Raw genomic sequence first — 15587 nt, 5'->3', positions numbered from 1 at the left:
TTAAGTTAACATTAATAGAAATCTTTAAATATTATTTCTATGCGTATATAATAAAATATGTCTAGTGGCTGTAATGCCAGTATACTTGGCAAAGTGATTCTAAAAAAGAACACACCTACCGCCTAAATATTTCGTGTTGGTATCATGTAACCTCACGGACTATGACGCGGATGACGTGCAACGGTTTGTAAATTAGATGAAGTATAGTAGACCATTCACAATCTTCAAACTGTTACACTGAAATATATAAATGTATAATATCTATTAAATGTTGTTAAATACGTTGTTGAAAATAGGTATAAATATTATTTTTTGGAAAAGATGGCTGGAAAAATAAAATGGAATCGAATAAAAAAATAATATATTGGAAAAATATTAAACCAAAAGCCTACAATCGTAAATATAAAACATTTGGAAAGCAGGGAAAACAAAATGGGATGGAATAAAAATAATACGTACCGAAAATAAAGAGGAAAATACTAGTGGAAATGAAAGTAATGACAAATCGGTTTAAGAAGGAGCAACACTCAATCTGAAGTCTAATATAAGGACTTCTAGCAGAAGCTAGATTGCTAGCTTAGCATATTTCCACGTTTTTCTTCCTCACTATAATCCATTGGGTCGGCTGGCCTAGGTTTTTTTCAACAGTCACTATCAGATCACCCATCATGATCCAGATCTTTGTATATAAGTCTAGCATTTGTCGATGTATGCAGCATATGATATTTAAAGTATCTGCGTATGCCATTATTTGTACTCAATTTACACTTTTACCCTTTCCACGTTTTTCTTCCTCACTATAATCCATTGGGTCGGCTGGCCTAGGTTTTTTTCAACAGTCACTATCAGATCACCCATCATGATGCAGATCTTTGTATATAAGTCTAGCATTTCTCGATGTATGCAGCATATGATATTTAAAGTATCTGCGTATGCCATTATTTGTACTCAATTTACACTTTTACCCTTATGTTTATGTTGGTATCTCTTACAATGTATTCTAAGACTAAACTGAATAGGAATCAAGACTAAGACTAATCTTTGCTAAGGTTGGTAGTCTATGAGAGAGATTTCGTCAACAGCTCTTGGACTTCCACCTTATATTCTGTATTTGGCTAGGTTTTTTGGACCAATTCTACTAATTTTTTTGATGAGTTTTAAAATTCTAACCTATAATGTCAGGCATGTGATAGATGGAATAAATCATGCATTTTTAAGGAACCAAAGTCTTCCATCGATGTCTTTGGTTTTTCTTGTGATTAGTTCAAGTTGGTATTATGTAGAAATTGTTCCAATGTAAGTGCTACAGAAATCAGAGCAATAGTGATGCCAAGTAGAATAATACCATATGTTTGTAAGGATTGTACTTTCAAAATTACGAATTTGATTGGGCTCACAGCACGAGTTAATGTTTTCGCGAGCGAAGTTGCATGCATAAAGGACACTACTAAGCAGGCCATGGACATGATAGAATAAATAATCTTGTATTGTTAAATCTTTTAATGAATTGTAAATCTTTTTGTAGAATATTTTTCTACAGTCTATTCCACTCAAATATGTTATATATCCAGTTAATCACCTTCACTTGGTCTTACTAACTAGACGGATTTCAACAGAACTATATCTGATATTTATTTAAAATTATCAGAACTGGATGTGAATAAGGGGCCTGGTGGATTGCGTCCCAGAACTTTCTCCAGAATTGCTGTTTTATATTATCCAGACCTATTTTTCACATTTTTAATCTATCCTTAAATAAGGGTGAATTTCCAGAATGCTGGAAAAATAGTTTTTTAACACCTATTTTTAAAGCGGCAAATAATTCATTGGTGAATAATTTCAGACCCATTAGTATATTTAGTGTAATACCAAAGATATTTGAATGTTTTTGAAGTGCTTCACTTAAAAAACAGCTACTAGACCCACAATTTGGATTTCGAAATAGCAGATCAACTGAATGTAATATACTAGTATTTGTGGACTTCCTCAGGAAGGGCATGCAGAGGGGCTGTAGGGTACATGCACTATACACTAATTTCTCCAAGGCCTTTGATCGGGTCAACCATAATATTTTAATAGTTAAATTTAGAAAAATGGGTGTTGCTGGGTCACTTCTTAGTACCCCAGAGATCTCATTTGAAACCCCTGTTATTTAGCATATTCACCAATGATATGCACCACTGCTTCCAGCACAGTGCAACTCTTCTTTTTGCGGACGATCTAAAGTTCTACACAATTATCAATAATACAGAAGATTCTGTTAATATTCAACACGATCTTGATTGGTTGAGTGAGTGGTGTGTGTTGAATGTCATGACTCTGAACTCATCCAAGTGTCATGCTGTTTCTTTTGGAAGATCGAGAGACCCAATGGAATATAATTATAATACACAAAACATTCTTGAGTTAGGGTTACCGAAATTCGTGATCTGGAAATTAATTAAGACTCATAAACTTTTATTTGAATCGCATTATATGTCAATAATTTCCAAGTCTTTACAAATGCTTGGCTTTATAAAAAGATTCACTAGAGACTTTCAGAATATTGAAGCGATTAAATTACTAAATTGTTCTTTATTCAGACCCCATCTAGAGTATTGTTCTTGTGTATGGTCTCCATCTTATAATAATTACATATCAAAAATTGAGACAGTTCAACACAAGTTCTTGAAATATGTAGCATATAAACAGGGTATACCTTTTGAATTAAATCAAGTTAATTATGATCAAAATGAAACCCAACTTAGTATTCTCTCATTTTCTAACCGACGATTAATTAATTGTTTTCTGTTATGGCATAATTAATTCTACAGTCTTGTGTCCTCAACTACTTGAGCAGGTTGGTCTGCAGGTTGGTCTGTAGAACACGATTAAACCAAACCTTTTTTGTTCCTCTTCACAGAACCAACTATGCATATAATAATTTTTTATCTCGAGCACTAATATGGGCAAGTATTCACCCAGATCTAGATTTTTTTCTTATTTTTTTACACCGAAGGCCGAATTTATTTCTGGTCTCAGGCATGTGTTTATTTGAGTGGCTGTGGAATAGGTAATCATCATTTTAATATGTAAAACTAAATTACGTGATTAAATTTGTGATATTTATATTTTATTTTGTTTTATTGTATACATTGTAAACATTTTTAATATTATTGGGCAGCAGCCCGTTGAAAATAAATAGATAAATAAATAAATTTCAACAATGAATTTATTTCACTCGCCTAGGATTTTTATTAATATGAAAATTTGGTCTGTAATAGATTATAGTGAGCATTTTGTATAGTGCTTCTATTGAACTTTCAGTACTTTGTTTAATTAACTCCCCCAGTACCTAATTATGTTTCCAAACCTGAAAAAATAATTCAGCGAAAAGATTTTTGCCTACTTCCGAGGAAACGGCTGCTCTAAATAAGGGTCGGATAGACTTACAATGAAGACAAAAACCGGCTCTAAGACTTTTTGAGGCATTTTATGTTCTACTATTTTTAATGGGAAATAACCACATTTTTAACTGAAAATGCATTAATTTTGACATTTCAATTTCTACTTCGGAAATCGTGTGTTCATTTCGTATTTTCAATTAAACTTGGGGTTATTTTTATTTACCATTAAAAACAGAAATTAATACAAAAAATGACAAAAAAAAAATGAAAAATGTAATTAATTATTTATTTGCTATGTCTACAGATTTGTTGATCATGCTTCATTAAACTTATGGTGTATGTATATGATTTCGGTCCTATGTTATCACATTTTGTTAAGTACTAAAAACGAGAACATATACAGCGGTGATAAAAATTAATATTACGACACAAATGATACTCTTTCTGTGTCCAACATTTTATAAAATTAGGCAACGTTGCATCTACACAATATTAGCAACAATGCACTTGTTGGGTTGTTTTTGATTTTTTTTAATCCTCGTATTCCGACATTTTATGACAAGCCAGATGAAATACAATGCTTCGGTACGTGACTGAATGAATAACTGGCAAATAGTGACCGGTTAACCGAAGAGATTTGTCGGAAGAACTTTACGGGTCGCAAGTGGAATTCCAAGAAAAATAATCGGATCTTTGCGCCTAGCCTTGGGCTAAAATAGTAACCATTAATTTATAAATAGAGCGAAAACTCGAATTTTGTTAGAGTAAAAAACGACTGTTGTATTTTTAAGAATAAACTGATAAGGTCAAATAAATAAGAGTTTTCTCGGGATTGTGACAAATCCAAGTATCTGAATTTGTCTTAGTTATTATTGGCCTATATAAAGAAAACCTATACGTTTTTTGCAGACATTTAGGCGTCTTTTTTTTTAATTATTAAAAATTTAGTGTAAAAAAAGCTTAATATTTGAGGTAAAATTAAAAAACTTTATCATTTAAAACATAAAATACCTTAAAATGGAGATTGCAAAAACTGTAAAATTAATTTGATACGTCTAAAACTGCAAAAGAAGGCAAAATCGTCAATTTTTTATTTTAAATTCTTTATAACTATTGTAAAAAATCAACGTAGATATTCGCTCTTACGCCCAAAGTTCTGAATTGTGGTCCTTAACAAACCCTCAAAATTTCAGATCGATCCATCAATTAGTTTAAAATTTATTCTATTTGTTCATCCAAGAGACCGTTTTTTTTAAGAACATTAGTCAAAAAAATTATGAAGATACGGTAATTCTGCGGATATCAAAGTTTCAGAGTTATTTTAAGTGTTAAGTGTTAAATGATATGATTTTAAAAAAGTTAAATAAAAAAATATTTTACAACGCAAAACCTTTTTGCAAAATTAAGGTTATTTTTGATTTATAAATATTTAGAATAACTTTTAAACTATTGCCTTTAGATAAAAAATATGTTTTCATATTCGAAAAGCTAATAATTTTTACACAAATTTGAAAGAAATAGAAAGTTCTTCTGGGATAATTAGATAAAAAGTAGGAATTATTTTTTAATTCCCAGCCAATTTGTTTATAATAATTAAAAAAAAAGTAATTAGTTTCATTTTAAAGATAAAGTCTTAAAGTAAAAGTTTAAGACTTTATCTTTAATATCTTTATATAGTAGATTAATTAGAATAGAAAGAACATTTTGGGAGAAATATATCTTTTTTTAACTGCTGAAACAAATTACATTGTTTGATTATTAATAATATTATTAAAACATTGCATATTTGTAATGTACGCAAAAAAGTACGTACGAATTAAAAAAGAAGATCAAAATCTATTAACTATAACCGAAAATAAAGAAACTTACAACATTTTGAAGTTCATTAACATTTTTGAAAGCTTCAATTTTTATTTCCCCCTTAACCCATTATGATCCCAGTTATTTTTTTTTGTAATTTATTAAAGAAACTAATAAATTTTAAAGATAGGTCATTACAGAACTGTAACTATCTTCTTCTTCTTACGATGCCTATCCGTTCCGGATGTTGGCGATCAACTGTGACTATAATAAAATAAATTCTTCAGAAACACAATGAAATTTATATTACAACCAGAATTTCTTTAAATGAAAAGAATAATTGCCGTCAATACATATGCCGACATCACATTTGCTACACACTATTCTACACCAATCTCCTGCACAGCGACGTCTTTTGTTGTTAGGTATAGATATTAAAAGGTGATTATTTCCATATCTTCTCCGTAGGTCGTCGAATCCTTACCAATATTTAAACACTAAAGGTCGTGGCATATTATCATGCACGTTGCGTTTCCAGCACGTAGCGTTTAGTTTCCGAAAAATATAATTTAAATGGTTTTAAATATGAACAACTCACACTGCCCGGAACGTATCGTATCAGAAACCTAACGTTTCCGTTCAGTATTTTCGAAAGCAATATTTTGCTGATGCCGACGGCTACGTAACGAGTAACCAGTTGGTACGAATAATGTGAATTAGATGTCTGTCGTTTTCCCTTCGTTGTTTATTTAGGTATTTGTTTGATTTTGATACAGGATATTTAAAAAAATAATTTTCGAGGCTATTTTGTCACTTATGCATGTGTTTTTATTGCTTTGTGACAATTAATCACGAAAGTGATAAAAAATTAGGACTTTTGTACTCTTCTTTTTAAAAATACTTTTTGGTTTGATATGTATGGCTTCGTTAAATGTAGTATTTTGTTTTTAACTGAAGGTGTAATTAAATTTAAAACATATTTAAACTAAATCCTATTCATTCTAAAATATCCATAATATTGTTCATCGTCATCAATTAATTCTTTGTATAAAGTCCAGTATTCACCTTCCTTCTTCCTTTCTCTTAGCATTGGATGTACTTTAAACCTTCTTTTTACTACAGTTTTTCTTTCTTCATCGTTAAGTAGAAGAGCAATTGCATAATATTTTTGGCGAGAAAAGCGAGATCATATCTTCACCGAACCAAACTGAAACGTTCTATGTATGAAAATGTGAAAGTTACACAACACCATTCAAGAAATGAAAAGACTAAATATCGACGGGATGGGAATCAGCGAGATGGGATGGCTAGGCTGGGGACAGTGCTGTGTGGATGAGCATATGGTATATTATGCGGGAAACGATAAACCACACCACTGGAATGGCGTAGAGGTGATTCTAAGCAAAAAGGTAGCTGGGGCTGTGATCAGCGTTCTATCTCTCTCTGATATAGTCATTCTAATGAAGCTGCAAAGCATACCCGTTAATAAGAACATAATTCAAATTTACGCTCCAACATCAAAAAAGCCAGAAGGGGATATCGAGGAGTTTTACGCACTTGTACAAAAAGCACTAAAATATACCAAGAAGAACGAGCTTACCATCATTATGGGTGATTTCAATGCTAAAGTTGGCAAAATCAGAATAGAAGACATAGTCGGACAAGACGGCTTAGACGAGAAAAACGAAAGGAGAGACCGACTAATCCAACTTTGTCGGGAAGAAGATTTTACTATTTCTAACACCTGGTTTAGACTTTCCCCGAGACGACTTTATACGTGGAAGTCACCTGCAGATACAGCAAATAATATCATAACAAACCAGATAGGCTTTATTCTCATTAACAAAAGATTCAAGAACAGCTTGACTTCGGCGAAGACCTTCCCAGGAGCAGACGTCTCATCGGACCACAACCCATTAGTGGGCCAGATAGAACCCAAACTAAAGAAACTCATCTAAAGTAAACCTAAACAGAACCTGGATTATGACACTCCAAAAGACCCGTAGTTCGTCAGAACGTAAGAGATGTAATGAGAGAAAAACTAGAAACCGCTAAACAACAAGAACAGAGTGAAAAAGAAAAAAGAAAACAAGAGTAAAAAATAAATAATGGATGACTGATGACATTCTACAGATGATGGAGCAAGGGAGATTAATGAAATACAGGGACGCAAAGAAATACCAAGAAATCCACCAAACAATTAAAAAAGAAATACGAAGAGCCAAGGAGACATGGATGTAAGAAAAATGTAAACTAATCGAAGAGCTGCAACTGAAACACGATCATATAAATATCCACCGAAAGATTCGAGAAGCCACTGGTCAATACAAGAGGAGAAACACACCTCCGCATAAGCAAAGACGGGAACCTGGCGACGACAGTTAAGGAGAAGTTGGTGACTTGGAAAATGTACATCGAAGAACTGTTCTGGGACTACCGAGGTAACCTTCCAGAAATAAATTGCAAGAAAGGGCCCTTAATACTAGAAAGCGAGGTGAAAGCAGCTTTAAAACAGTCTACGAATGGTAAGACCATAGTTCCGGACGAAATATCCGTTGAACTTGTTAAGGTGATGAGTGAAGTGAGCACGAAGGAGTTAACTGAACTGTTTAACGCCATATACGATTCAGGTAATATCCCAGAGGAATGTGGCTATTGTCAACATTTCTAACACTACAAAAAAAAACAATCTGCGAAAACGTGCAAAAATTTCCGAACTATCAGCCTTATGAGTCATGCACTTAAGATTTTTCTTAAAATCATACATGCCAGAATTTACAAGAAATGCGAAGAGAATGTTGGTGAAATGCAATTTGGATTCCGCAATTCGATGGGTATACGTGAAGCACTTTTCACCTTACAAGTCCTAATTCAGAGATGCCGCGATGTCAGTTGTGATGTCTATATTTGTTTTATTCACTACGCGAAGGCATTTGACCGTTATCAGCACCAGAAGATGGTCGCCGCCCTACAAAGAGTAGGATTGGATGAGAAGGACATTCAGATCATCATGATATAATGGAACCAGCGTACTCAAGTCAAGGTCGAAGACCAGCTGACCGATCAAGTGAAGATCATGCGAGGAGTAAGGCAAGGCTATGTGCTCTCGCCGACTCCTTTTAATACTTGTATATACTCTAAGAAAATTTTTACTGCAGCCCTCACAAACCTAGAGATGGGAATCCGAGTGAACGGTGAATACATCAATAATATCCGCTACGCCGATTACACTGTGTTACTAGCAACCAGCCTAAACGATCTACAAGCCTTACTAGACCGAGTGAGAACTGTGAGCGTAACATACGGACTAGACCTTAATATTAAGAAAACTAAATTCATCGTTGTTAGCCGTGCAAATTTAGATCCCGGGGCACTAATGGCAGGTAGCGAAGAGATCCAGAGAGTCGGTAGATTCACTTACCTCGGAACTACGCTTAACTCACAATGGAACTACGCTCAAGAGATTAGATCCAGAATTGAAATGGCACGGTCTACATTTACCAAGTTGAGATCCTTGCTGTACTGCAGTGATCTAAGTTTGGGAACCAAGACATTCTGCCATCTACTCCAACATTTTTATTAGCGGAGTGGTAGATTTTCCAGGATTTCTTTAACTGTGGTGTCTATATCTTTTTGTTTTCCTTGGTAGAATTAAAAAACTAGAAGATACCTATCATCTATAAGAGTTTATATATCTAGAGATAGAGTTTGTCATTAACATCTACTTTGGAGTTATCTGCGCAGTATATAAACCGCATTATCTGAGTGAATCTTTCCCGTCTCATGACGTTATAAAGTGCTTGATTTTGCATGTCAGGCTGGTTGTCTCAAAAATGTCGCTTGCTAGGTATGCAGTAGTATCCAATCACGATGAGAATCGCAATGAAACATCGAATTTTTTCCGCCGTAATTTAAGGATCTGGACAGTTTTTAAAGATGGCATACCCTCTTGTTTCTGCTGCGAACATCTGGATAATATTATCATCTAACATTTTTTCGAACAGAGCAACAGAATCTTTGATATATTTTTTATAACTTTGCAACAGGAAAAGGTCGTGCAGGTGAGGAAACTAAGTCACAATTCTCGTTCCAGTTGATTTTACTGTTAAGCTTAATTTTTTTTTGGGATATCGACCCTCTCTTCCTGCTTTTCGATATTCTCATTTTCTATAGTTTCTCCGTCTGTGTTTTGTTCAGATGCATCATCTAAGCGAGCTTTTTGTATGTTTTTTAAATTTAATTTCCACTTAAGACAGAAGTTGACGGCCAGTTACATTATCTAAAGTGCCTCCTTCTTTCTCATTTCCAGAATCCTCATCTGTTAATTCACTGGCATCCGGAGACTCAATGAAGATTTCATCCGCATCATCTATATGCTAATTCTATTGCTTCTTGTAGAAAAAAATAAAGAATATTAATACTTTCTTCAAGGTTGAAAACGACACGTACTCCAGAGAGATTACATATATGTAAATCTACAATTCAAACCTGTTTTTATCAAACATACACAAAGTAACTAACTATTTTCACAGACAACAACAAAAAGGCACTATTTAACAGTATTCTTGTAAATATATTATGCGTTTTACTCTAAAAATAAGGTTTTTGTAGCACTTACTCGAAACGAATGTTATGCTCCATGATACTTGCTAAATTATATTTAGTTCAGACTGCAGTTACTCACTAACTAAGACAACTATCGGTCTGGCGTTGCACGGAAGACTTCCTTATGTTTGTTTTGAATGTCTTACACCGCCATCTACGTGATTGTGGCCAAACTGAAACTTATGTAAAGTCGACTAAGTATCTCTGCAAGCGTTACATTAAAGTAAGACTAGGTCATAATGGACATTGTCCGACTAATCTTCATTTCAGCTTCATTTTTAACACTCACAGACAATGCAGTTTAAGTTTAACCTTATCCTTACTTTTTACCTAATCGTTCTAGAATAACTTTGTTTTGTGTTATAATTCTTGTAAAACTGTCAGCTTTTTAAAACTTATTGAATGACATCGTTATGAAACCTCGCTTAGGCGGAGCGCCTCCTCAAGGTGCGGCAGCTCCCTTACCAGGGAGTGAGTTGGGCAAAAAGCAGACATCGGTCTGCAAATTTAGTTGTTGTGACTGCAGTTTGGAGTAATAGGGAGACAAGTGGATTGCTAAATAATAGCAGTTGTTAGCCTCGGCGCATTGAGGAGTACCTTCGCATATTACCAGCTTTACTTGTGGGAACAGTTTTTTTGATTGAGCATTGTTGGCTTGCAGCTTACTAAAGTCTGCGGTGTCTTAGTGGTGTCGCTTCTAAGGTGTCAAAGTATTTATTAGGAACACCTCGTTTCCAGCCAAGTTAAAAAGTGATTTTTAAACACAGTGTATACGTTCTCCTACTAAGATAAATTCCGGTAATTTTGCTACGAATCAACTGGGCGTGCCGATTGGAGGATTCTCTGAGCCATTCCTTGTTTTGTCAAAGTGTACATTTTATATTTTTTAGTCCCGCCGTGTACGTAATACAGATCACTGAAACTGCGGATATAGGGGAAACAATTATATTTATAATTTTTAAGCTGTGTTTTATTGCAGTTACAGAAGTAATAAAAATTGTCTATATATTCCCATATACAGAATTTGAAGAATATACTAAACATTTTGAACACATATGCCCTAACTTAGCAGCTCCGAACCATAGCAATTTAATTATTAAAAAAGGTTAGTCAGAATATACTAAAAGTACGTTTGGTAAACCAATACTTCATTCAAAATTAAAAAAATATATATCCGACAACTCGGTCACGGCCTGCTATCCGACCAAAAATAAATTAAGACATAATAATATTTACCTTCAACTTGGACGTCGTACATGGTTCCAAACTTATTCTTCTGCCAGCCCACACGACACGTTACGCAAGCAATCGACAGCTGGCGCTCTCAGATACATCTATATACACAGTTTATGTACTGTTAGATCATTACAGGTAAGTTAGCGATTTAAACATATGTTCTCACCGTGTTGCAAATTGAGCTTTTTTAAAAGGCATTCTGGCCTACATTTTATCGCAAAATTGAGATACACAAAAAGATTACATAATTTTTTTATGTAAGGTATTATAAATTGTTGCACTCTGTAAAATATGCACATGTGTGTTTACAAAAAAACCAAATTATTGAAATAAAATAGATTGAAGTATTTCGTTTACATTAAAAACTTGAACCTGGCACTAAAAAAATTCATCATACAAAAAATACATAATGAAAACGAATAGGTAGCCAACAGAAAAAATGAAAATGTATTATAAAAATGGAAAATGGAAGAATTGTAGAAGAAGTAAACAAGTTACAGTCGACTGTAATAGGGCTGTAATAATGTAAAAAATAATTAGAAATCTTTACTGGAACCAGACACCAAATATCAGAGTTGAAGGTGAACATACTGACTATGTGAAAATTATGCGTGGAGTGAGGCAAGGCTGTACTTTTTCTCCTCTAATCTTCGATCTGTACTCTGAAACAATATTTATCGAAGCTTTGCACGAAACTGAAAAAAGTATTCTACTAAATGGTTACCGGCTAAACAACATCAGATATGCAGATGACACCATAGTATTTGCGAACTTTGTTGTCCGCAACAATATAAACGTTAAGAAGACAAAGTTTATGATAATTAGCAAGAAAAGAATAACAAAAGGTCAACTTTACGTCAACCAATCCCCTGTAGAAAAAGTGACGCACTACAACTACCTCGGCACCATAATAAATAAAGAATGAACCAACAACCAGGAGATTAGAGCAGGCATCGGAAAAGCTAGATCCACCTTCAATCGGATGAGGGCCTTCTTCAAGAGTCACAACCTCTCTCTTAATACAAAAGTAAGAATGCTGCGATGCTACGACTTCTCTGTCCTTTTTTATGGTGTTGAATCCTGGACCTTGAACGAAAATATGTGCAGAAAACTGGAAGCATTTAAGATGTGGTTATATCGGAGAATGCTTAAGATCCCGTGGACTGACCGAGTCACAAATGAGGAGGTCCTCAGAAGAATGAATAAGAACCGAGATGTACTGACCACCATCAAATCTCGAAAGTTACAGTTCTTCGGACATATTATGAGAAGTGAATCCAGATATGCTCTGCTTTAAGCCATCCTGCAAGAAAAAAAGAAAACGAGGTCCAGGAAGAAGAAGAACATCTTGGTTAAAGAACCTCAGAGTCTGGTTCAATACAACATCTGTGCAGTTTTTCCGCGCTGCTGCAGATAAGATAAAGATTGCCATGATGATCGCCAGCATTCGTAACGGATAGGCACATCAAGAAGAAGAAGAAGAAGAAGAAGTCATAGGGTGGCAAAAAGAGTAAAAACACACTTCCACAGGAATCATGGGTGCAATGAGATCGTACCACAGTTCAATCTTAGACGTAATGCTAGAACTTCCCTCACTACATATGCATGTAAGGAGGATTGCTTTAAGAAGTACTTTTAGGCTTCAACAACCTGGACATCTCGAGATTTTTAGGGTTGGAACTTGGAACAACGCATTTTATTCCAAGTTCCAACCATAAAGATACCCACAGATATGATGGTTGCAAAAGAAGATTTTTAATTATCTTTGACTATGTTACCGCGAACGAGTGTTAGTTAACAATACAAAATTTCTTAAATTACACGAGTTTCTCTTATACTGATGGGTCAAAAACACATGAAGAAGAATGAATATCCTAATACTCGACTATTAATGACCATCGGAAATACTTTTATAATATTTTTGTTCCAAGAAAGGGTCTCAATTGTCTTAAGGGATCAAAACTATCCTGTTTTTTTTTTGCTTTGGATTGCTTGATCCGTTCGGCCACGATAGATATAATTTTTCACGCTAAGGTGCTTTTCACAGCGACTTTTTACTACAATATAAAACCTGCAATGGTGAAGCAGATAATATTACATAAGGATAAACATGAGAAACAAATGCTTAAACACATTTAAGCCGATTTAATCAATACAAATGAAATTTTCCTCTTAGTACTTTTTAAAAATTCCCAGATGGTTTGTTTTGTTTTATAGTTTCGTCGAGACAGGTATTCGGACCGTGCAAGTTCGGAAGAGCGACACCTGGTGTCGTAAATTAGCAAAATTTACTGCACTTTCATGTTAGATGGAGGTTACCGGATAAATGTCAAGGACGTAGCCCCAGAAAAGAATAAGAAGAAAAAGTAAAATTGAGGTTATGTCGGTATGTTATTAAAAGGTAAACATTGTATGTAGTGTAAATACAAATAAATATATTATTAAATTACAGCATTACTGTTAATATGGATGCAATAAATTTTTTCAAGTGAGACAAAAAACTTTTGGAAATTTTTGTTTTAGCAAATAGAAAAAACCAAGATATACATTTGTGTAGATATAACAAATTTGACATTTGAAGATATTTTATTTGATTAAAGTTATTTGATCTTGTTTTAATGGCATAGATATTAATCATTCAGTCAGTCACAATCAGATTATAGTGTAATTATTGAGTAATTGACTTGTTACTTAGCTCAGTAAACTTAACTTATTTATTCCTCGCATAAACGAACAAAGCTTTAAAATAATGCATAAATTAGCAGGTTAAGCCCATGATATCATCATATTGGTTTGAACAATTAATTCTTTTCCTGTAAACTTTTGGACAGCGAATATATCTTAATGCATCTTCAGAAAAACTTGAACTTGATGCATTTTTGTAAACTTCAAAAAAATAAAATTTAAACATTAAACTTGATTTTTGGGTTAAAGTGAACTCTAAGTGAGTGTTATGAAACTAAAATTTACACTTAAAAGTGAACTTTTATTTATTTCAAACTGACTTTAAAATCGGGCACAAGAATAATGCATAATTTAGGTTATGTTACTTATGCTTTTGTATGATATAAATCCACTGTTCTCTTTGTAGTAATTTGTGTTTCGAAGTTGGAAACGAATAAAACTTAAATTGACAATTTTTTGTTGTATTTTTACAATTTATAACACAGCATTTACTAAATCTCATTTTCTTCATTGACAGAAGGTGTAAATAAACACGAATATGAAATATGACAATTTGAGAATTGACAATATGAATTTATGAAATCTATGAAATGTGCAGTAAAAAATGCAAGATTTCTCCGCTACTCGCGCACGATCGTTTCTCGTATCACATCCAAGTACTTGCACGTCGCCAATAAGAGAGCTTGATTTTGTGGAAAAGGCATTTGTTCTTGCGTCAGAGTTTGCATCAAATACTTAATTGCATCATCATTTTACGTTTGAATGTTTGTATTCAATGCGTGATGGGTATTTCTGGATATTTATCATTAAATAAATTACACACGTCCATCTGAGTTCGCAATTGTCTCCATACTCAATCATCATGAGGATTTCAATTCTTTGCTTTACAGTCAAATTCATTTCTACTTAAAATTAATTCTAAGCAACAATACAGAACATTCACGAATTAATACAATTATTGTACTACTTAATTGTTATTGAACATTACTAAAAATAATTACAGTTTACCAAAAACTAGAAGTTTTTGCAAATGATAATAAATAATTTATTTTCTAAGCGCATATCTTTCAAATTATATCCATTAGACCAGAGTATTATACTTTTTTGAAATCAGCTCATTTTTATCGATCTAAAAATGTCCTAAAATACAGGATGTTACATTTAAAACAAGAGCTGATGACGTCATCACTGGAATTTATATCACCTTGTATAATGAAATTTTATTGTAAAATGTAGAACATTAAATTTAAAAATCGACGTATTTTAGATTTTTTTAAAAAGGTTTTTCATTTTGGAAATATCCAATTTATTCCATACTTTACGGACACACTGTATAATATTTCAGTCGATATAGTTTTGGTATTCGTTTTGTTGACTAATAAGTTTGTCGACCACTAGCATGGAACAATAACCAGCCAAACTAAAAAAAGTATTTTAACTGCTAATGAAAGAACATCCTACATATCGGTGTCTTAGGGACACTAAAAATTATTATATAACATTACTATTTTATGTTTACGTTTTAAATTTATTGAAAATAATCTCGGAGGTTCAACGCAGATCAATATTTTGTATAATTACTTCATAAACTGAATAGTTTACGTAAGGAATAACGTTAGTATTTTACTTCTGTAATGATAGGAAAGGTTTTAAAGAAGAAAATAGATATTAAATTAGTGGTTTTAAATAATAGAAAGTAACCAGCTAATTCCTACTTAGCATTTAATTCCGGCAAGAATGTAGAAGGATAATTAAAATGTAGGAGGTATCTTGAAATATTTACTGATATTTTTGTTATAGCAATTAAAAATAATTGTAAGAAGAATTCACAGTAGATAATGAAATTATATCCACCTGTAAAATTCAACCTTTTAT

At 33.2% G+C, this 15587-nt stretch overlaps 1 protein-coding gene across 3 annotated transcripts in view; it reads right to left on the bottom strand.

The window, feature by feature from the left end:
* The window catches only part of LOC140450298 (uncharacterized), a 657231-nt gene that overhangs the window by 452600 nt on the left and 189044 nt on the right, over positions 1 to 15587 (bottom strand). Inside the window, exon 1 of one of the 3 annotated variants that reach the window (XM_072543844.1) lies at positions 11028 to 11063. The exons of the other annotated variants lie outside the window; for them this stretch is intronic. Coding sequence (XP_072399945.1) covers positions 11028 to 11049 — 22 coding nt within the window. The 5' untranslated portion in view covers positions 11050 to 11063. Of the gene's footprint in view, positions 1 to 11027; positions 11064 to 15587 lie in introns of those variants that run through there. 3 annotated transcript variants of the gene reach the window in all.

The sequence above is a fragment of the Diabrotica undecimpunctata genome, chromosome 9, assembly GCF_040954645.1.
Source record: "Diabrotica undecimpunctata isolate CICGRU chromosome 9, icDiaUnde3, whole genome shotgun sequence".
NCBI classification, from domain to species: domain Eukaryota; kingdom Metazoa; phylum Arthropoda; class Insecta; order Coleoptera; family Chrysomelidae; genus Diabrotica; species Diabrotica undecimpunctata.
Note: the sequence above shows the minus strand (reverse complement) of the source record. Positions and strands in the feature narration are given on the sequence as shown.